Raw genomic sequence first — 21,425 nt, 5'->3', positions numbered from 1 at the left:
AGGTATCAGGCAATCCACTTCGATAAAAACATCTTAGTATGTTGCAGAAGCAGAATCTTCCCATGTTGATGTTAAGAAAGTACATGGAAGTAGTTATGTGTACAACAGTGCACATTGTTTTGTGTGACAAATTGTACATACAGTAATTTTCTACAGTATACAGCATTCTCCTGTTTTATTCAATATTCTGAGTTGACATGCCATATCAAACATAAACTAACATGTGTTGAATGCATAACCTAGGGTAAATGTGATTCATTGTTTCTTGCAAACTGAGAAAAACAAAGTGGTTCCAGATTCTTTTTGCTGCAGGCTTACAGATGTAGTACAAAAGTTGAAATGAGGTATTCCAATCCAACCCTCAGACTTGGGAGCAAACTTCTCCCTGCCCTTGAAGTGCATAGTGCACATTGTGGCAGGAAGTCAACATCTGCTACAGATTGGTGGGGTGCGTGTGTAGGGGAGGAATGAAATTCCCAGAAGTCTTCTATAAATAACCCAGGTCTCTTGCAGACACGCCAGAAAACAGAGGCTATGTTTGAAAACTGAATCACTGTACTTTTTGTTTGATCCAGCAGCATTACAAAATCTTAAAATACATTAATGAAAAAGCATGTGATACAGGTTTCCTTTGAATAGTACCACTTTGCATTACAGGGTATCCTGTTTTAATGTTTTTGCTTTAACGAAGTCATCTATTGCTGAGTTTGAAACCTCCATTGTGGACTTTGGTTTAATAAGCTTAAGGATAGGGATATTTATTTCATTCTGAGATTAGGTTGACTAACCGGGTAAAACACAGCAAAAATGAGAAACGCTTTAAATGCACATAAATATATCAAGTGCAGAAATTAATATCTGTTCAGCTTCTCTTTTAAAGCAGTTTTCTTTGGGAAATATTGAAAGACACTTAACAATAGTTGAAGCAGCCTTTTTTTTTTATGAGTCATTGGGGTGAAATGTATAGCATTTTACTATGGTGTGTCTGTCCAGCAAGTGAGTTCGCTAAGACAGTATTTCAATAAGCAGCAGTATGTTATGTGGCTGAAAATGTATGGACTGGGTCACGTACCACACACAAAGCCATGTATAATGGCTCTCACTGAAAGAGTTAAAAACGGGGGAAGCTGAGCTGTCAATCCAGGTAAATAGGTCCATAAAAATTAAATTTCAAAGAACCAATCAAGAGTGGAAGGATTCTCCTCTTGTGTGGGCTTTTGGGAGGGGGCCAGCTTTTGCTTTATGTCTTTAATCCTCTTGGAGCTCTCTCCATTGGCAGAAAGCCAGGTAAGAAAAGACCCAACTCCAATTTTGAGTTGGGACTGGAAATTTTGCAGCACGCTAAGGACCACTGGAGCTAGATGTTGCATAGGTTTTTATGAACTGTGATCTAAGCTATCAGGATACTTGCCATCTGTGTGCATGCATGTCATTGGGAGTCAGGCAGAATATAAATGTAATAAAAAATAAACATTCTGGGAACAGCTAACCAAGTTCATTTGGTTCAAGTCATTTTTTTCCCTTTGTTTTCAACTTCTTTCTAGTTCTTCGATCTGAATATGCATAACAAAGCCTTGAATTCTTAATGAATCAGCGAGGCACATTCTGGGGAAAAGGTGTTCCCCAGGTTGGTCAGCTCCTGAAGAAAATGTAGCAGGATTGCTACCTGCTGCCTCCTGAATAAATGAAAGCAGAGGCTTATTTCTCTGGAGTGAGGTGGCTGGTGGTAGCATTAACAAATACTTCCTCCAGAAGTTGTGGCGGCTGCTGCGGGATCATAAAGGGTTGAGACACCCCTCTTATGGGACCCCGAAGTCTCAATCTGTCATAGCCCATGCTTCTATGGCTGCGTGGGCCCCGTTACATGGTATACATAGTGTCTTGGCTTATGCAATACCGTAAGCTAAAATGAAACCAATCATATTGTGGCCTATAGTTGCATATGCTAGCTAGCTAGCTAGCTAGCTAGCTATTTATTTATTCATTCATTCATTCACTCACTCACTCACTCACTCACTCAATTTATATTGCCGCCCATCTCAAACTAGTGACTCTGGGCAGCTATATGCTGTAGTTCTGCAATTCTATGCTAAATCAGTGCATCATGTTTACCTCTTGAGATGCTGGTGTTAATTAGCACCACCGGCACTGCAGAGCAGAGCGTGGTATCAATTTTGTCAGCTCAAAAGTTTATCATTTTTTATACAGAGTTTAGGGCATGAAAGAGAGCAAGCACAGAGATATGCCTTCTGTACTTGCAAAGGGTAGTGGTGGCTAGGTGCTATATCCTGCAGTAGATGGATATACGCCTACTCTAGAAGGGGAATTTTGCTGTCCCCGTTCAGCGGCTGCATACTGATGCCTCCCCTTTTCCCACATGACCCATAAGATGTTCTGCTCCCTTCCAGCGCACCCCTGCCCTCATTTAAGCCACAACGTCTGACATGGGGAAATCGCTGCATCTTTTTTGCAAACGTATTTTATTAGTCTATAAAAATGCAGTTGGGATTGTTCAGCTTTTGAATAATCGAATAAGGAAAAAGGATAGGGCAAAATAATTTCCTTTACTGTGCATGATTCTGCCTACTCTTGGTTGTCCACAAACATCCCCTTTCTTACAATTTGAGGTAGCGTGTACCAGGCTAAGGAACAGGAGATAGCTAATTCAATAAGAGTTTGCAGAGGGAAAAGCAGAAGGCACAGCTTTTAAGACAGCTGTTTTGACAAAGGACAGCAGCAAAATTAGGCATTTAATACAGAGTGAGAAAACTTACATTCTTCAGGCTCTTTAGATGGCAGCAAATAAAACACTACAGATATGCTAGGACTGGTAGGAAACTTCAGGAACACCAAAGCATCTAAGCAGGATATACTGCTTATATCTCACTTTATAAATTGATTAAGTACACCCAAGCACCCGATTTCAGTCGTGCCTAATTTAACAACCAATTGATTTCAGTGGGATTCTAGCTCAAGTACCTGGATCAATGTTGATCTGGATCAACATTAAAGATACTTCAGTGGAGGTTGTCATGAATACAATTATAGTAATGATTCAAGGATTTCATTTAGAATAATTTAAGGCAAACAGCAGAGTTAAAAGTCTGTATCCTGCTCCTTGAGAAAAAGGACTAAGTCTCAAGATTAATTTGCCCATCAAAGACTAAAAATAGCCACCTATGCCTTCATTAACAGTAGCCAGACTTGGTCCCCTCTTGGCAAATCAATGGATGCAAGATTGCCTCTCTTCAATTTTAGGGACATCCACCTGTGCTTAAAGGAGCTCCCTGCGAAGTCAGCATTCTTCATACTGTTACTACAAACCTATTCTGTGAAGTACACCTTGTATTTGTGAGCAAACCAGCTTTATGGAGCAGCAGCTATCTCAGCATAAAAAGCAAATAAAGGCAGACAACCCTGGTACAGGAGGGGTAGGTGCCTCCCTGTACCGTCATTCAAAAGTCAAATTGATGCCAGGGCAAGTGTTACTCTGAACTAGAGTTCCATGATTGCTATACCTGAACAATATGGATTCTGCATAATGCTGCACTTTCTCATCTTGAAACTACAGGCAGAAGCAACAAGATGCATAGGGCATAGATCCCCAGGTGGCTGTTTACCTTCTGAGATTCTTAAAACATTGTTGTACCTAGCAACTGGAAACTTTTAAAAAAGAGAATGGCTAGATTTCTCTCTGATTTCTACATACATTGGGCTTTTTTTTTTTTTTTGGTACTCCTGGAGAACAGCAACAGCCACACTTCTTCTTATACAAAGAAGCAAGCCTACTACAGTCAAAATTGCCCTTAAATCTTACCTTTCTCCTGGTTTGTGGCACAGCTATCCTATTGTTCTAAACATGGGCAGTCCTTAATATGATTATACAGAAGTAAGTTTTACCATGTTCAATCCCAAGGAAGCATGAATATGTTGAGCCTTGGTCAATTAAGGCTATAATAATATTGCAAAATCCTTGGGAAAGTGCTTGTTCTTTAAATTGTATTACTGTAATACCAGTATATCAACTGTTTTAAAACACTTGGTTTGGCCTCCTCACAGTACATGCAGCTGAGAAATGCCACTACAGCAGCATTAGCTGGGATTGGAACATGCCCTGTTCTTCCAGACAATAACTGAGCTTCATGAAAATATATACGGTATTCAGGTCTGTAAATGTGTTGCTTACACTTCATACGTGCAGTGTGGAAGTCCACCATGCATTGTTGCAGGTTGTCATGCTAACCATTTTGCTGGGTTTAAATTCAAAGGCTCTTTTCTGTGTCAGTGAAACTTAATATTTTCTATTAGCCCAACTGCTCTTCCTCCTTGTATAACAAGGACAGCTAGTCAGAAAGAGATCTAAAATTGCTAGGTCTTTTTTAAAAAAAATCATAACACAAGACGTCTGCAGAGGAAGACAGAATCCTATCATAACTTCCTGTTAGGTATCTGAAGCCTCCTAGGAGTGGCTTCGCTGCAAGCATTTATGCCTCTTAAAAAGAGAAAAAAGACGATACTTGTTCAGGCAAGTGTTCCAGGCAAGCCTAGTTTAAAAGCACAACCCTGTCTTGCCTGAGAGTTAAGAAAAGACTCCGGCTGGTTGTGCCCTCTGTGTGGAAGCTTGTCATGCATAGCACACAACAACAGAAACTAGGATAAACAGCAAGTCAACAACCTCAAAGCATTTTACAGGAATTAAGCAGTTGGTGAGTTTGAGAGGGCAGAAGGAAGAGGAGCGTATTTAAATAGGAAAGAGGGTAACAGGGAATTTGCCGAGAAAAAGGTAGCCGCTATAGGGCCAAATCCACGAACTCCACCATGGGAGTGGAGCCAATGCTCAAAACCTGGGGAGAGCAGCAGCAACGGACTGATTCATGGGAACTGCCTCAGAGCCAAACTGCCAGCTCTGGAGAAGCAGCAAGCAGTTTGTTTCCAGAGTCAGGCAACAGTTACAGTCCACAGACAGCAGCAGCCCAGGCAGATTGACACCCGTGCATTGGAGGAATCTGCTTCATTGCAGGCACCACAAGTACGTGCTCTCTCCCCCTCTTGGTCTAGGCCAGTGTTTCTCAACCTCAGGAACTTTAAGGTATGTGGGCTTCCACTCCCAGAATTCCCTAGCCAGCATCTTAAAGTTCCTGAGGTTGAGAAACACTGGTCTACGCGTTACCCACCCCTCACTATTCAAACGTGACAGGCTTTTATCTGTGACATACTAAGCCTGGAGATTCTGGTCTTGAATGAGCAAGCTCTGAGAAAGCCAGCTGTAGTCACAAGTGCCTGTTGAGACATTCCCTGAAGAGAATGCTTGCCTCCCCCTGCCCCTGTAAACAGGGCACAGGCTCCCCAAACTGCACAGCAAAGGGGGTGCTCGGATTGCTAAAGAGGGGCTAGTGAAGCAGGGCCTAAGTTTTAGGCATATTATTTTACTTCCCCCAACCAAACATTTATTCATTTTTTATTAGTTACATTTATACTCAGGCCTTTCCATAAAAATGCCTATCGCCTGGTCAATGAGAAGCTATAAAAACCATACATGTATTGATCGCTAGTATTCTCTCACATTCACCCAAAGTGCACCTTCACACACCCCAGAATTTTTAGCATCATGCTGAGGATGACCCAAGCCCACAGGGTAATGATAGCTTGATGAGACACTAGGAGCAGCTTGTTCAGCCCTCCACAGAAGCGTAGCCAAGGTGGTGCACTCTTCCCAGCCTTGGCAATCCTGCACACACGTGGTTTGTGCAAATTGCGCTTTCAACAAAAATAAAACTTCCTTGGTAACTAGAAAGGGGACAGAGAGTTTATACTAAGTTAGGCAACACAAAGAAATGTTAGTTAATGGAGTGGGGAAAGGGAGGGTTTGGGATACCCATAATGGGGGTACAGCAAACGCAGCAGCCAGGAATGGAGCTCTACCACACTTGGAGCTGGTTTCTGAAGATACCAGCTAAGCTCCTTCCTACAAACTGCCTGGAGATGTGATGCTCAATTGCTCGTTTCCCACACTCACCCGGGAAGCTTCATCTCCAACTGAACCACAAGGGACACAGCCACTCTTGGCCTAGAAATGTGTGACGGAAGACAAACCGTAGTTCTGAAGAGACAGGAATTGTTTTTCCAAAGCAGAAGCCCTCAGCCTGCTAATGCCATTTTCCAGTCTCTTCATACAGAGCAGCATACAGTGGTGGAGCTGAGAAAACTGAAACAGCCAGTTAGGTCATAGGGTGGCTCTGCTGACTTAATTACTTCCCAAATGTCCTGGATGCTGAACTTCTGAAGTGCTTGCAACCGAGAACATCCACTGTAGAATGACATTTGAGTTTTGAAATTGGTATAAAATGGGCTTGGAAGGCTGCACGAGCTGGACGTTAAAGAAAATTTCAGTGGCCCTCCAATAAGAAGGACCGCTCCCTTTTCCCCTCACATTCCTTCCTACCTCAAAATACTTTCACTAAGGGTAACATCAACTTTCTAAAATAACCCCAACTCCAAGAGTACGCCTTCCCTTGGCCTTTATGTTGGCACCCATTGTTCCCTCAAAAAGGCAGTCACAGGGTAGCTAACTGGCTGCCAATTCTTTCTGACCTAACCCAGTGATGGAAAGGTGGAAAAGCCTGATGTCCCAGCGAATGCCAAAGCAAGCCCCAGGGCAGCAACTGTAGGCTGTTCTTTTTTATCAAGAGTTACTGGACAGTTATTTTCTTTTAAAACACATGATTTAAGAGGCACAATTTTCAACCAGTCTTCCCTAGGCCCACTGTGAGAACTTGACGAGTTTTTGCTACCTCTTTCTCAAGAAGTTAAGGAACAGCACAAGCTACAATCTCAGGCAGCCACAGTGGTATGTTTCATAGTTGGGGATTTTCTGACAGGGACAGAAAGAAGCTTCAAATAAAGTATGCTAAAAAAAGAAAAGACCCAGCATAAAAGCCTGGTCAGGTAAAATAAAACTGAAGACTGAGTCGTTGTTCCAGAGGTGACATGGCAGTCTGACCCTTTTCTTAGGAATAAGTCTTGGTCATCATACCAGGCCCAGTGGATAAATTAAACAGGATATCAGGAGAAACCAAATAAATAGATAAAAACAAACAGCTGGGGATGCTGCAAGCAAACACCCAACTTCAAGTGTCCGTGTGGTGACCAAAGCAGCAGGCAGCCTTCACGTCTGTTGGACTTTGTGGAACATGAGTTCTTGAGGAATGTGAGTCTCAGGGCCATAATTCTTCGCTGCCCGGCGCTCAAAGGCTGCCACCATCTGCTTTACTACCTCATCGAAGAAAACTGCAGCCAACTGTGAATGCAGCAGGGAACGGAATTCAAAAGAGATCTGAGGAAAGAGAACAGCAGAATGGACTACCGTGAAGGTCCTTTTTCTACAGTGGAGCTAGGGCATTCTACAACGAGAATGCCCCTTCCACTTGCTCCAGAGGAGGGGCTAGGGAAGGTTTGCTGTGGAAGAAGAATTTTGGAATGACAAACCAGGAGGAGACTACAGGAAGCACTCTCGAGAAAGGCAGGAATAAAAGATACACTTGTAAAACTACGTGCAACTGCTTCCTGAAGCTGATGGGGCTCCAATACTTTTCTTTTTTCCTACAGACATCACCCAGGGTGTATTACTGTGAAAATACATTGGGATGGCCCATCAAACATCTAGTTTCCACTGATCCATCTCTAGTTAGTTCTTGGGGCTGAGGCAAAAGGAAAGGAGGACCACAACCTATCCCAGTGGAAGACCAAACTGACCTTGGGCATCAAGAATGGCCCTAGGCACAGAGTGATAGTGTGCAGTTGGATGACACAGAACTCCTTACCTGGCAGAGTACCTGTTTATGACACATACCTGGCTAAAGTTATGACTATTAGAAATGGCACTTTCTCTGGCTAAGAACTAGGTATGATCCAGGCTAGCAATTGCCATGAAGACAATTGACTTGTTCACACATTACTTAGCTCCCTATGTTTAGTCTATAAAACCAAGGTTCTATGGAAATGGACTTGGCAAGACTGTAATCTAATGGGATGTGTGGTACAGGATTTCCATACTCCTCCAGGTGCTGGAATGGTTTCTTGGTTTTACACACTATAGCTCCTGGGACTTGAGATGCCACAGGGGCATCTACTAGGTGAGCTGCCTTTGGAAGGTATAGAGCTAGGAGCCCAGAGAAATGCCTCACCTCACTGACCTTGGAGTTCCCTACTCTGCTTTAAGGACTTTGTTCAACAGCTCTGGGAAAAGGAGGCATGTGGTAGGAATGCTCACTACAGGAAACATCTCTGCCACCAGAAGATGGTTCTAGTTCCTTTACAACTAGGATCTTACAGACTTTCCTCAGTAGTAGTGGAAGGTCCACCTTTTGGAAAAGCCTGGTGGATTCAGGGCCCGCAAATCAGCCCTCATTTATGCGAGAGCTAATGAGCTGGTGAGGAATCCTTTTGGCCGTTGTGTGCTTACTGAGAAGTCCAGTGTACACGTGCGAGGATAGCCTGGAATGCCAGGACTGAAACGCCAGCTGGTCTCCAGATGATTGAAAAGTTTCCCATCAGTGCAGACCGCCTGGGGAAAATGACATGAGAACAAAGATTCATGTTGACAGCAAAGCCCACAGTGTTGGCCAAACTGATGCCCTCCAGATAAGTTGGACTACAACTCCCAGAATTCTCCTCAGCATGGAAGACAGCGGAATGGGGAAGGCCAGCATAGCACAAGAGTTTCCAGCCCCATTCTAATAATAGCAGCTCTGGATAAAGATATACCCACCAGCCTGCATATGAAGCAGATATCTCATGCCTGCCTTGTGAGTATGCTGCTTCACAAGTCATGCTTACAGCAAAGGACTTCCTGTTTAGTACTTTTGGTTTTTTCAATTTCCGTAAAGTGTTCTGTCAATGCTAGAGCCACCATGTTTAATCAAACCTCCCTCCAAACTATCTGAGGCACCAGGACAAATTATTACTTTTGCAATGCTTGTTGCTATTTTGCTATTGCAACACTGAAGTACCCTCAGCCTAGTTAGCCCACAAATAGACAACTCACCTTCACCAAATGGGGTTGCACCAGTGTCACAATAGAGGTATAACGTTCCACAACAGGAGGGAATCCAACTTCCAGCTGGGCCTTCACATGGCCTGTTCGCTTAGAGACCACAGTTGATTTCTTACACCATGGAACAAACTCCTTATATTCATCCACATTGGACACAACACCATACATCTCCTGCATGGAGTAACTGTAAATAAAGAGAGAGTGACTTCTGGTGGTATGTCCACAACGACGTACATGTCCACAACGACATACGTACATGTACACCAAAGGATGTTGGAATGTCTCTTTGTAAAAATGAGCTATCGTGCTCTGAACATCTGAAAGGAAGAGAACTTGCAAAAAAGCTTCTCCACTCAAGTCTAGGATCTTACGTTCTGGAAGAGAATGGAATTAAAGAAAATAGGATGCACTCTTTATGCTTCGTTCACTTATCCCATAAGATAGCTTCAGAGGAGGGAACCAATGTACCAGAAATAAAGCCTGGCTAAGCCGGCTCCTTCTATGGTTAATATTCTGCTGTTCGGAGGTTTTATGCATCCTGTTATTCAAGACAGACAGCTTGTGCAATAATATAATTTAAAGTTAAGAAATGCAAGCCTGCCTCTTTCTGAGTCTTGCAATTCTGAATCTTACTCTTAGTTTTTCCCTACTCCATATAAATCTGGATTTCATAGATATTTATGGTATAAAGAAAAAAAGGAATTTGAAAGAACGTATTATAAGACAAAGTTTGTTAAAAATATGGAGTCTTCTAAAAGCAAGGATAAGTCTGGCGATCTCACCATTAGCTTTATTGTCTATTGTCTTCTATTTCAGGGACAACCACAACAAGAAAGGTTTAATCACTTATGCCAATATGGTATATCTAGACTCAGAAAACAGACTAAAGACACAGCGAGAACTGCTCAACAAAGGTAGGAATTTACCATGGTTGATGTATTTACAAATTGCTGGAAGAATAAAAAGTGATCTCAAGAAAGGACGAACCTTGAGAAAGATGACAGAAGTTGAAACACTTATACAAAACCAAAATAATCTGTTAGAACGTACATATAAATGGTTATTGAAATATGACACAGAGAAGTCACTATATGACACTAAAAACTGTATGATAAAATGAATGCAAAGCTTCAAAGAAGTAATCACAGTACAACAATGGATAAAGCTGTGAAAATAATCAATAAAATGTATTCCAAGCTACAATTTAAATGAAAATTGGTATAATATACTTTGCAGATGATATATAACTCCATCAAAAATTACCAGGATAGACAAATTATATATATGCACCCACCCACAAACAAATGTACTAGAAAGTAATACATCAAAATATACAGAAAACTCTATAAATAAAATTTGAATTGAAACCACAAATATTTCTATTGGGGATAACTCCAGAAAATATAAATGAAAAATATTACAATTTAGAAAGATATATGCTGACAGCTGCAAGGACAACTTTGGCACAACATTGGAAAAGAGAAACTTTGCCAATGATACTAGACTGGGAGACCAAAACTGGAGAGTATGCAAAACTGACAGCATATATCCATAATAGAACCTAACCAAGTTTCAGAAGAAATGGCTCCATTATATATTGCACATCTGGAATATGGTCTCTAGGAAAAGAGTGATGAGACCAGTCAAAAATAACAGATGAAATTACTTAAACAGATATTAGCAATAACTCTCAATGTTCAACATAAAGAACAAATATTTAGGTTAGCAGTTGGGAAACAAATGGAAAAGAAGGGGAGAAAGCATCACTAAAACGTATTGCTAGAATGTTTTTTACTGTCTATTTTTTTTTCTTACTTTGTGCTTTGTATTCTTCACTTTCTAAAAATCTGTTAAAAAGTTAAATTAAAAAAAAAGATAAAAGAAATAGAGCCTGGATACAGAACTGGTAGAGAGAAGGATGGGGAAGAAAATGAGGCAGGAGGAGGATAACGGAAGGAGAGAAAGCAATTAGGACTCTCTTTCGATCAGCAAATACTCCCAAATATTTTCCCTGCTCATGAAACTGTACAAGAGCTGTAGCAAAGGAACTCACAATCTTGGATAGGACTGCAGCAGAAACAAAGACATAATAAATAAAACCCAGCTTTCCAAATCAGTTATCAATTGCAAGCAAAATTCAGCTGTCTTTTGGATGATACGGCGCTCCTTATTGCTGCAAAGAAAGCTAGGTAGAATGGATATGCGGTAAATGGAGAACACACACACTCACCCAAGATAAGGCTATAAAGGGCTACTGGCCACACACAATTACTATATGTTATCTAGAGATTCCAAATATCAGGCAGCAGGGAAGAATAACGGAAGGACTGTCCAAGTTACTTCTTGCCTTCCATGAGTTGGGCAGAAAAATGGCAGTTAATTAATCCCTGTTTGTATATCTGTAACAGCTATTCTCCAAACTGATAGCTGTCCAGGTAAATCTGCACAAAACAGTTCTTTCAGAAAGCTCCCTTTTTCCTGGCTCATGGTTGTACACATCCAGCTTTGCATATGTGTGGGAAGATAATATCTCCTGGAGAAGACAAGTGGGTTGGTGGTATTGTTAAGCTACCGTGGTCAGCCTGCAGTTTCCTCAAGATTTTGCTGAACCTCAACTCCCAACAGTATTGCTTTAGCTTCTCATAAGGTTTGGTTGGTCACTGTGGGAAAGAGGACAGTGGATTAGGCAGACCTTAGCTTGGATGCCATACGTCTTGCCTTAGGATTTTATCCCTTACATTAGAAATAGGTCCCCTTCAGTTATTTTGGACTGTGAAAGTTCTGGCCTATAGTTCTGTACTGTTTATTATTAGCAAAGTAAACGATGCTTGTGTGGGCCATACAAAATGACTGTATGAAAGACAGCATGTACATTTTCCCTCTATCATGAAATCACCCTCCTGCAAGCCATGTCAGCTCACCCAATGATCCTCCTCTCTGAATATTCCTTCCGTTTGTTGATGAAAGGTCCTGTAAAGCTGATAAATGTCCGGCTGTGCTGACCACTGAGATCCCAATCAAGACTGCTGATAGCATGGGGGTCTCGGATCATCAGAATTCCACAGCATGGCATGTACCTGGAACTGAAAGATCCCCAGGATTAGCTGGGCTGAACAGAAGTCTACCAAACTTGCCCAGAGAAAGTTTCCCTTGATCTTGAATAACCTAACAGAAGTATCATCAACTGACTCAGTAAGTTGCACGCAAAGTAAGCTGCAAGCCTGACCCAGCATGGCCTCCTGGACTGAAGTCCTACATGTACAATGTTGTGGGCAAACCCTCATACATACAGTATTGTGGGGAAGTTCTGGCATATCCTCCATTGATTTTCACAATACATAAGCTACAACTCTGGAGTAATTAATTAACTTCTAAGGACAAATGCTCCTCTTTCTCTTAAGGAATGGGGGACAGAGGGAAAGGACTGTGGAAGTCATAGTCTATGAATTCCAGAGGGCACCTGGTTATCCACTTCTGGTTCTGAAGCTCCTGTATCACTTCTATAGATTCCTCAGATTATCATCTCTGTGCTTGTGAAAATTAAGCTTAACAGCATTGTGCAAACATTACCCCTTTCCCCAAAGTGCAAGTTGTTCAACAGAGTTACTGCAAGCTGAAACTCTTGTCATAAATGGCAATGTGTGTTATCAGGATAAACTGTATATATTAATACCATCCTCACTTCTGCAGAAACCATATAAGTGAATCTGATCACAACTGTACGTATTTCTCTAAAGCCTTGACTGCTACCCCTCTGCCCACTTCCTCTAAAACTTGCTACTGAACAGCAATTTTAGATACAAGTTCAGTGCTATTAAAGAAGACCACCAAACCTGTTTTCAAAAGCAGCCTTAACAGGAACAGAGAGCATTGTGCCATGAAGTAACAAAGAGCCAGTTCTCTTCCTCTCACTTCACCTTGCAGCCCCCACCTCTGTTGCCAGCTGTTCAGATGATCCTAGAGGATCAGGCTCAGAGACCTGACAGGAACAGGGAGAGAACCCCATCTGAAGGAATTGGAGTTGCCTGCTGCCCAAGGCAGAATAGCCCAGAAGATGGCATTTAGGGACTGCAGAGGAATCATGCCCAGACTATCTGAACTGGCCAATGGGGGCTGGGCTGATCCCATCTCCCAAAGGTCATCTCTTTGCACCCCTGACAGAACGGTCCACAAAGTGCATCTGATTGTATCCATGGCAAAACCTGTATGAGAATAAAGGGGAAAATGCTACTTTAAGGATGACTTAAGGTTGCCTCAGGTATGGGCTGGGGAACAGAGGAGGCCAATATCATGAGGACACGGTAGAAAAAAAGAGGTTGCTGGACCATAGTTGTGCTGCAGTTAGATGCAACTGAGGAAAGGCTCTTAGACAGATGTTGGCTTCTTCACCTTTGCTTTTGGACTGCAAGCTTTCTGCCAGAAAAACCCTATGCACAATGGCTGACTCCCAGCTGGAACTATTAGACACTCTTATTAAAGAAGAGGTAGCAATTTTCCTCCTCAATTTCCCATGACACTTCCTAAAATTCAGATGGAAGGAATATCAGCCAGAGTAACGCAAAGCCTTTGCATTTCCTTCCATGTTGGCCAGCTTCTGTCTTGCTTGCAGGCCAGCTTAGCTTAGCTTAGCTTAGCTTACACAATTACTGCCAGTAAGCCCTCCCACAGCATCAGCTGAGCTCTTTTTTCAACAAGTAAATATTCAGGATGCCAAGTGGAAAGACTATCTATGGGAAGTGGGACAGATTTCCTGTCACCAGATATTTTTTTTTAAAGCCTTTTGCCTGGGTTGACACGCTTACAGGCTACTTGAAACTGTGACCAACAAATTGAAGAAAAGGCCTTGTATGTTCCCTGTTCCTCTCTTTGGTCTAAATTTCATCATGAGCAAGGTAGATCTATGATAATTTTTGTGCCCTCCAGATGCCTTGGACTACAATTTCTATCAACATGCTGACTGAGAATAATGGACTTTGCAGCCTAACACATCTGGAGAGCTAAGAGGAAGAAGTTGCCTTAATGTCTTTTCCAGAAAAAAGAGGAAAAAAAGTTAAAATGTAGTGATATACCACAGAATAGTATGATTGGTAGTTCAACGGATGCAACTAAAGCTAAGGCAAAAAGAGTTGACTTGCCATATGGAATTTAACTTAGGAGAAAACGTAGAAAGAGTCTATATATTGCAGCATACTCAGGGACAAAAGGACTGTGGAAAGGATAGCAATCACAGAATAGCTGCCCAGCAGGTTAGCAGGGATATTTACTTGGGAACACTGCCAAGCAAGCAATTGTGAATAGGAACGTTATGTAAAAAAGTTAAAGCAACAGAAATCCTGTAGATGTTACAGATGAGCCTCTTCATCAGGCATAATCATTTGAACTGCTACTTTCTGGAGAGTAAGTTTCACAAAGGCCATCAGTTTGTTTCCCACAAAGAAACTGAGAACTCTAAGCTGCATCTACCAGCATCAGCGACTTGTGGGTATCCAGAATCCTTATCTCAAGCTATGCTTTGTCTGGCAATTTTTCACCAGACCCTAACCTTGGCGATGAAGTCTCAGACTGGCGCAACAGGAGAGCACAGCAAACAGTAACAGGGAAAGGCAGGAACACTGCAGAGTGACAAGTCACCAACCTCCTGAACAGACTTTCTGGAGCTGTTAAGCACAAACCCTAACCCTAATACCCATAAGCCCTTGGTGCCACTGCCGGAGAATAGCTCAAATGTTTCCAAAGGTGATGTGGAGGAAGCTACTACACCTAAGTAAGGTTTCTAATTTAAAGGACTGGATTCATGTATCATGCTAAACCATAATGTTGCCTGAGTTTGTTGCATAAGCCATATTACCCTAGCTCACTTGTATTGCTATCATTGTAATCCACGTTACATATGCAACGGTGGTTGAATTCAATCACCCTGCTAAGCCAAAGGTCAACAAATCACACTGTGGCTTAGCACGACATGGGCATGTAAGTCAGCACCTTGGAATTCTTAAGTAATAATACATTTCTATCTTTCTCACCAAAAAAGCCAATTTTTAAAACTTATTTCTTATTTCCACCTAATTTTTTACCCAGGCTTTTTCCCCCCAGTAAAATCAACTCACAAATTAAAGCATTCTGCAACTTAAAAAAAAAAAAAATCCAGTTTAAAAACCTACATATTAATTAACAGAGTTCCAATAAATATCCCAAACTTCTTCAAAGACACATGGTACACATGCTGTGCTTCCAAACTAACCCCCACAATGGCTTGCAGTATTCAGGGGAAAAAGAAGCCAGATACATAAGAAGGGCCACGTACATGGTTTCCTCACTCCCACTGGGTCCCATTTAGGCAGGCTTCGCAAGCACAACCAATTCCAGTTTAAAACTTAAGTTCTAGGTCATATGGAGAAAAAGTCCTTTGGGACGTGTTCATTGGGAAACTAAATCCAAAACCAAATCCTGACTGGGAGTCTTTTGCAAACATTGTTGCAATATCTGCACAGTACAATCAGAAGGTTATATATTCAAAGTATTACAGGACACTCTTCACTTTCAGATTTTTAAAAATATGCTTAAGGACGTTTCTGGGGAAAATGAGTCCTGGTAAGGAACATTCATTTCCAGATCTGAAGTAACATGGCAGATAAACGTTAAGATATCCATCAAGATTTTTAAAAAAGTCCTCCTCCTCTAAAAGACATGTATCCCGTTCATTTCATTAGCCCTTATAAAAGACCTGTGAAATTTACAAAAACAGGTTCATTCCACATAAGAGGGGAAGAAAATTGAAACTCAAACATATAAACTGTATTAAGCTATAGACTGAATAGATGGTTGAATGGTTATTTGAACTAAGGACATGTAGCTCATAGGTCATGCTCCTGAAAATCCTGATAACTCATCACATTAACCTAGAAGAAGAGCAACATCCCAATGCCTTTTCTGTCAAAACTTTGGTTTAAACAGATGGGGAACCTGTGGCCCTCTGGATAACTCAGAACTACAACTCCAGAATCCCTAGGGAGGCTGTTCAATAGCGAAGAATGATGAGATGAAACCGGTAGTTCAACAACATCTGGAAAGCCATATACTCCCCGCCTCCTTGTCCTTACTGAATTACTTGTCCAGATGGTGGCTGAAGACCATTCTGCCTAAAACAAAGTGCCCCTTCCCATTGGGTTCTACATTTTCCACATTTTCATCCATACAGCTCACTAAAAAAAAAAAAATCACCAAAAGACAAGCAATCACCTTTTGCCAGCCCAGTAAACTACTGATCTAATAGTATGTACTCCAGATCTAATTTTTCTATGCTCTGTAAATTCATTGCGTGATGGAAACCTTATTCTGACATGTATCACAGATTGGTCATTAAAACAGTGACAGAAAAGCATGATTAGCCACATGTATGATGCGCACAATGTGCTTGCTGATCGGAAACTCATTTAGTGCAGAAGTGAAGAAATACCAATTCACTAGGAAGAAGTTCAAAAGCTACAAGCATCTGGGCCTAAAGGGAGTCAACGTCTATGATGGAAGTGACTCTACTGGTACTAACTTTTCCTCAACTCTACAGCCCCACAGGGTTTCACCCGGAGGTGTTTGCTAAAAAAGAGGCACCACCAACCAATCCCAGTTTAAAGGACAGAAAGAGCAAAAGGTAGCATTATCCAGCTAGCTCCCTTTTCTAAGCTTGGAAACTTTTCAAGTTACTGCTGGAGCTAAGGCAGGCCTTTGAAGCTTTACCAAGCCAGCAGGAATCAAACCTCAATCTAAAAACCACAAACAACTTTCTTCACAAAAAGTATAGATCTGCACAGAAGTAACTACCCACATTCTGAGTTCTCTCCTGGTTACCCTTTCAAATAAACCACAGTTAAATAAGTGAAAGAAAATTCTTTCAAACTGTTTCACAGAGTACTTCAGATAAAACTATAAATGTCCTCAAATGGAGCTTGACCCTTACATGTTTGGTGTAATGGTCAAGATGTTGGACTAGGACTGAGGAGACACAGGTTCAAGCCCATCCTCAGCCAGTGAAGCTCATTAGCTGACTTTGGTCCAGTTACTGTTTCTCAGCCACACCTACCTCATAGAGTTATTGCTGCAGGGGAAAATAGAGGGGGGAAGGCTATGCATGCCACCTTGACTTCACGAGAAAAGATATACAGATAACAGATAAATAAAAACATATGTCACCCTGAGCTCTCAATGGAAAGGCAGGATGTACTGTAAACCTAACAAAAAATAGGTATGATCCTGCTGTTTTCTTGACAACAGTACAGAAGTGATTTGTCACCATCTTCTTCCAGGAAGTTTTAGATTTCCCAGTGTAGCTTACAGCTCTGGGATTCCCTGGTGGTCTCCCATCCAAAGAGACCAAACAAACTCAGCTTAGCTTCTGAGCCAGTTGCTGCCACCTGCTGAGACTCTACAGGTAACACAAATGCAAACAAGAACTGATACCAAGACCCTCTCCAAGTTACCACCTGCAACCTAATACCACTATTCATCAATAGAAAACACACTTTCCTTATACACCTACACATTCAGAGATGGAAGAATAAAGTATGAACTCAGTTTGGAACAAATTAACAACCACGAGATTTGCACCACTTCCACAGACTTGCTTAATTCTCTACCAAGACATGTAATAAGACATCAGGGTCTCATTTTGGATAAACTGACCCAGGAAAACCTCATGCTCCTGGTTTTACATTCAGCATTAAAAAAAACCAAAGATACATTACTAAAGTAGCCAAAAACACAGTTGTCAGCAGTGTGAAAATGAGCAGAGAATAACAAATTTAAAAACATCTCTAATTGCAATGGTACACGGCTTTCTATCATGTTAGGAGGCATTATTGTTCTGAACTGCAGAAAAGAGGTTGCCACTAACGTATACTGTTCTTTGCTTATAAAAATCCCACTCTTCCCTTGCTGGAGGCATAATCTTTTCCATTTCCTTCCTTCCTTACAGGTACGCATCCATGAATAGAATCCCTTATAGCATTCAGGGAAGCACAATCAGTAGATCGACAGATACTCACTACCTTGTAGCTGTAATGTTCCCACTTTATTGCCCTATGCTCTGATCGTGGCTGTCACCAGTAACTCCCCATAAAATCCCACAGGATTCTTCATCTAACTCAGGACCCTGCCTTTCCCTGAGTATCCATTTAACCTCTATTCTCTTTCCCAGGCCTCTCCTTTTACTCCTGTAATGACCTTCCACAAACTATGCATTTTAGTCCTCCAAACTCCTGAATTAAGGAGCAAGGAGCACAGGTGTCATTGTCCCTGTTGTTCTTTCCTAAAACACTCAGCCCCCCGCCCCCGATTTCCCAGATGCTTGTTCAATTTCATCCCTTTTCCGGAGGGCACATGCTATTGGACCACAGAATCTCAAAAACGGTCAGGGTACCTCCCCCCACCCCCGTCAGAGAAGGAGGTCGATCCTTTCCTACAGACGCCGTGCCAAAGGAAGGGAAGAGGCACCCGCTGAAACTGCTTGCCATACAGCAGCTGGCAAAAGCACAGGAGTCCGGCCAGGAAGAGGGGGGCAACCCGAACTCTGCTCCCTTCTTCTGAGCGGAGGGCTGAGCTGGCCGCCCCCCCGCCCCGCTTTCCTCCAGCCAGGTCCTTCTCCCCAGCTCCTAATCCCTCTGTCGTGCTCATCCTGCTCCTCCCTGCCCCCCCACCCCCGCTTCTTCCCTCGCTCCGCTCACCAGCCGGCCGCGGCCGCCCTCGGTCTCAGCCCTCCCCGCACTCCCAGTTGCCAAATTTCCCGGAGCCAGCGAGTCGCCATGGGGGGCGGGGGGAGACCTGGTGGAAATGCCCCTCTCGGCCGTATCAATTCCGCCAGCAACTAGACAGACACCGGCGTGAACTCTCACCCCGTTTGCGTCACAAGGTCATTGCGTCGCCCTGTAGATGTCACAGAGCGGGAGAAAGGGCTAGAGAGGAGGCGAGCGCGATGCTGTGTGGGAACTGTGGTTCTAAGATAACGCCCGAGTGAATTATGGGAATTGTGGTTTTTCTTCCTTTGAGTACAGTAGTTTTCCGATCCTTGGATTTTTACCATTGTTGGCTTCTCTTACAGTCATCTTTTATCTCCAAACGCTAAGCAGGCTTGGATCTAGTTAGTGCTTGGGTGGGAGACCATCAGAGAATCTCGGAGCTGTGGATGAGACTAGAAGAAAGAAAAAAAAAATGGGAAAAAAATCCTAACCCTAAGAAAAGAATGGGAAAAGGCAATAGTGAACCATTTCTGAATTGCTGTCGAGTTAACATAAAGTATATATACATACATGTTCTTTCTTCTCAGGCTAAGCAACATTTGCATAAAGTGCAAAAAGTAATACTAGGCAAAAAAAATTAAAGGGATAAGAGGATAAGAAAATATAGCTAAACCTACCTTATAATTTACTATACTGCTACATCCCTTTCGATCCTTCAGAGCATCCTTATTTCCATCACATCCATAAACCAATTTGTATGTTGCCTTTTGTTCTTTAAAGATAAACATGCCTTGTAATTACCAAGAGCCCCAAGCACAAGCTGCATTCATTTTCTGCAAAATCAGTGGGACAACATCACAGTCCCTGAGGAACATCACTGAGGGTTAGTGAGTTTCAGTTTGGTCATAAACTGCCCAATTATATTTTGATATTCTTCATTGATAACGTAAGTCTGCACTGTGCAACTGTCAGGAAGTGGGCCCAGAACAGGCCCTTATCATCAGGTATAGTGATTTTTAACATCTGTTGTATCAGTTATTAAATTGGTAAATATAGGGAGCCATGCCTCTTTGAGAAATTGGTCTTGGTAACAAAAAAGCTGGGCAGTCGGTTCAAATTATACTGCAGCTCAGTTCTGGGCAGATCAAGTTTTTAGCCTGAGACCGGTAAAGTTTAGGTAAAATGATCTGGGAAAGGCCAGATGAATGGAGCTTCTGCTTAAGGAACTTCTTCCAAGTGGGCTGGAAAATGTCACTTAAAACAGAGTAGAGCTGCAGGATGGGATGATAGTTAAGTTTAACCCAATAATTAGTTACTAGCCTCATTGTGATTTGTGCCAGACCGCTATGAGAACTACTCATACCCATAACTACCAGGCCTGACCTGCTTAGCATCTGAGCCAAGGGTGTCTGCAGGTTGGAGTCAAAAAAGCCAAGATGTTGGCCACGAAGGTGCAATGCATACAAAAAACAGGTAGAGCTACAATTGCCCTATCACAGCTGCCATCTAGACTTTTGACTGCACCCTACAGACACCCCCAATGTGAGATATTGCCACCTGCTCATACAAAAGGTGAAATAACATGGGAAACCGCCAAGAGACTCCAGGACTATAGAGTGGACTGGGAAGCAACCAACTAACCAACCAGCAAATCCCCAGAAAGCAAACGGCAAATTATTTTCATGTTGTTGCCAGGAGATGGCACAGAAATATCAAGGAGGTCCTCAGGAATCAAGCTCAGCCTAAGGGAGACTTTATCTTTCTTAGAGCAAGGAACATTTCTGTTCAAACATTCTCGACTGGAGGGTTTTCTGGGGAAAAAACACACCCCAAAACTTATGAAATTAAAACTTATGAAATTACAAACAAATCTATTAATAACACATAAACCCTGGAATTTCCATATTTTACCATGCTTTCTGTCCAAGTGCATAATTTAGTCCGTTGTTTTTTTAATGAAACTGTGTGCCTAAGGCTGCAAAATGTATGTAACGATCTTCAATATCAATGTAATTACATATAAATTAACCATAATTACATTTATAAAGCTTTCAAAAGCAAATTATATTGTATACTTAGATATGATAATATGTCATAACAAAAATAAGGACAAGTAATTAAGATACTAATTACCAATAATGAAGTGGAGGTTTGTTTACAGAAAAGTCTATTTTGCATAATAGTGAACAGCTATGATTTGTATAACCGGGATCAATAATTGCAAGGGAGGGGGGTGCTGCAGTTATGACTTACATTCAGTCTTAGGTTTCAAGTTCAGTTCCTGGCTTCTTCAGGGAGAGGCGGAAAAGATTCTTCTCGGAAGCAAAATAGACACAGAGTCCGGTGGCAAGACTAACCAGCCAAGTGAGACATGAACTTCTGTGAGCAGAACCACTGCCTGGACCGCCATTGCCAGGCTCAGGTGGTGGCACACATACCACAAGTGGGGCACAGAGCATGTCATTAAAATTTGATTAGTATATTTAAATGATAACTGCAGGACAACAGGCAGCCTGTAAAATATAAATATCCTTCTCAGAAAAAGTCATCTTGTTTTGATTGTGGCACTACCCAAGTCCTTTGACAGAGTGATTGGCAGGGCTTAAGTTGTGAAATGATGAGAATTATTGGTGTAGATGAGCTTA

At 42.0% G+C, this 21,425-nt stretch overlaps 1 protein-coding gene and 1 long non-coding RNA gene across 2 annotated transcripts in view; both read right to left on the bottom strand.

Moving 5' to 3' along the window:
* Window positions 1-21,425, bottom strand: part of LOC134490564 (uncharacterized) — a 259,536-nt gene that overhangs the window by 105,230 nt on the left and 132,881 nt on the right. The window lies entirely within an intron of this gene.
* Window positions 159-18,949, bottom strand: COQ10A (coenzyme Q10A). Its single transcript, XM_063293690.1, has 5 exons — window positions 18,769-18,949; window positions 11,974-12,135; window positions 9,044-9,236; window positions 8,462-8,563; window positions 159-7,333 (listed from the first exon to the last, which is right to left on the bottom strand). The coding sequence occupies exons 1-5, from the start codon at window positions 18,846-18,848 to the stop codon at window positions 7,166-7,168; spliced, it is 705 nt and encodes a 234-aa protein (XP_063149760.1). The 5' UTR covers window positions 18,849-18,949; the 3' UTR covers window positions 159-7,165.

Source organism: Candoia aspera, chromosome 2, assembly GCF_035149785.1.
Source record: "Candoia aspera isolate rCanAsp1 chromosome 2, rCanAsp1.hap2, whole genome shotgun sequence".
NCBI classification, from domain to species: Eukaryota; Metazoa; Chordata; class Lepidosauria; order Squamata; family Boidae; genus Candoia; species Candoia aspera.
This window is presented reverse-complemented; position numbering and strand designations above follow the sequence as displayed.

Coding starts and splice junctions, on each gene's coding strand:
- COQ10A (XM_063293690.1), bottom strand. CDS start 18,848: ATGGCGACTCGCTGGCTCCGGGAAATTTGGCAACTGGGAGTGCGGGGA. Junction 8,564..9,043: donor TGCAACCCCATTTGGTGAAG/GTGAGTTGTCTA, acceptor CATTTTCCCCAG/GCGGTCTGCACTGATGGGAA. Junction 7,334..8,461: donor CGTGTACACTGGACTTCTCA/GTAAGCACACAA, acceptor CTCTTTCCTCAG/ATCTCTTTTGAATTCCGTTC.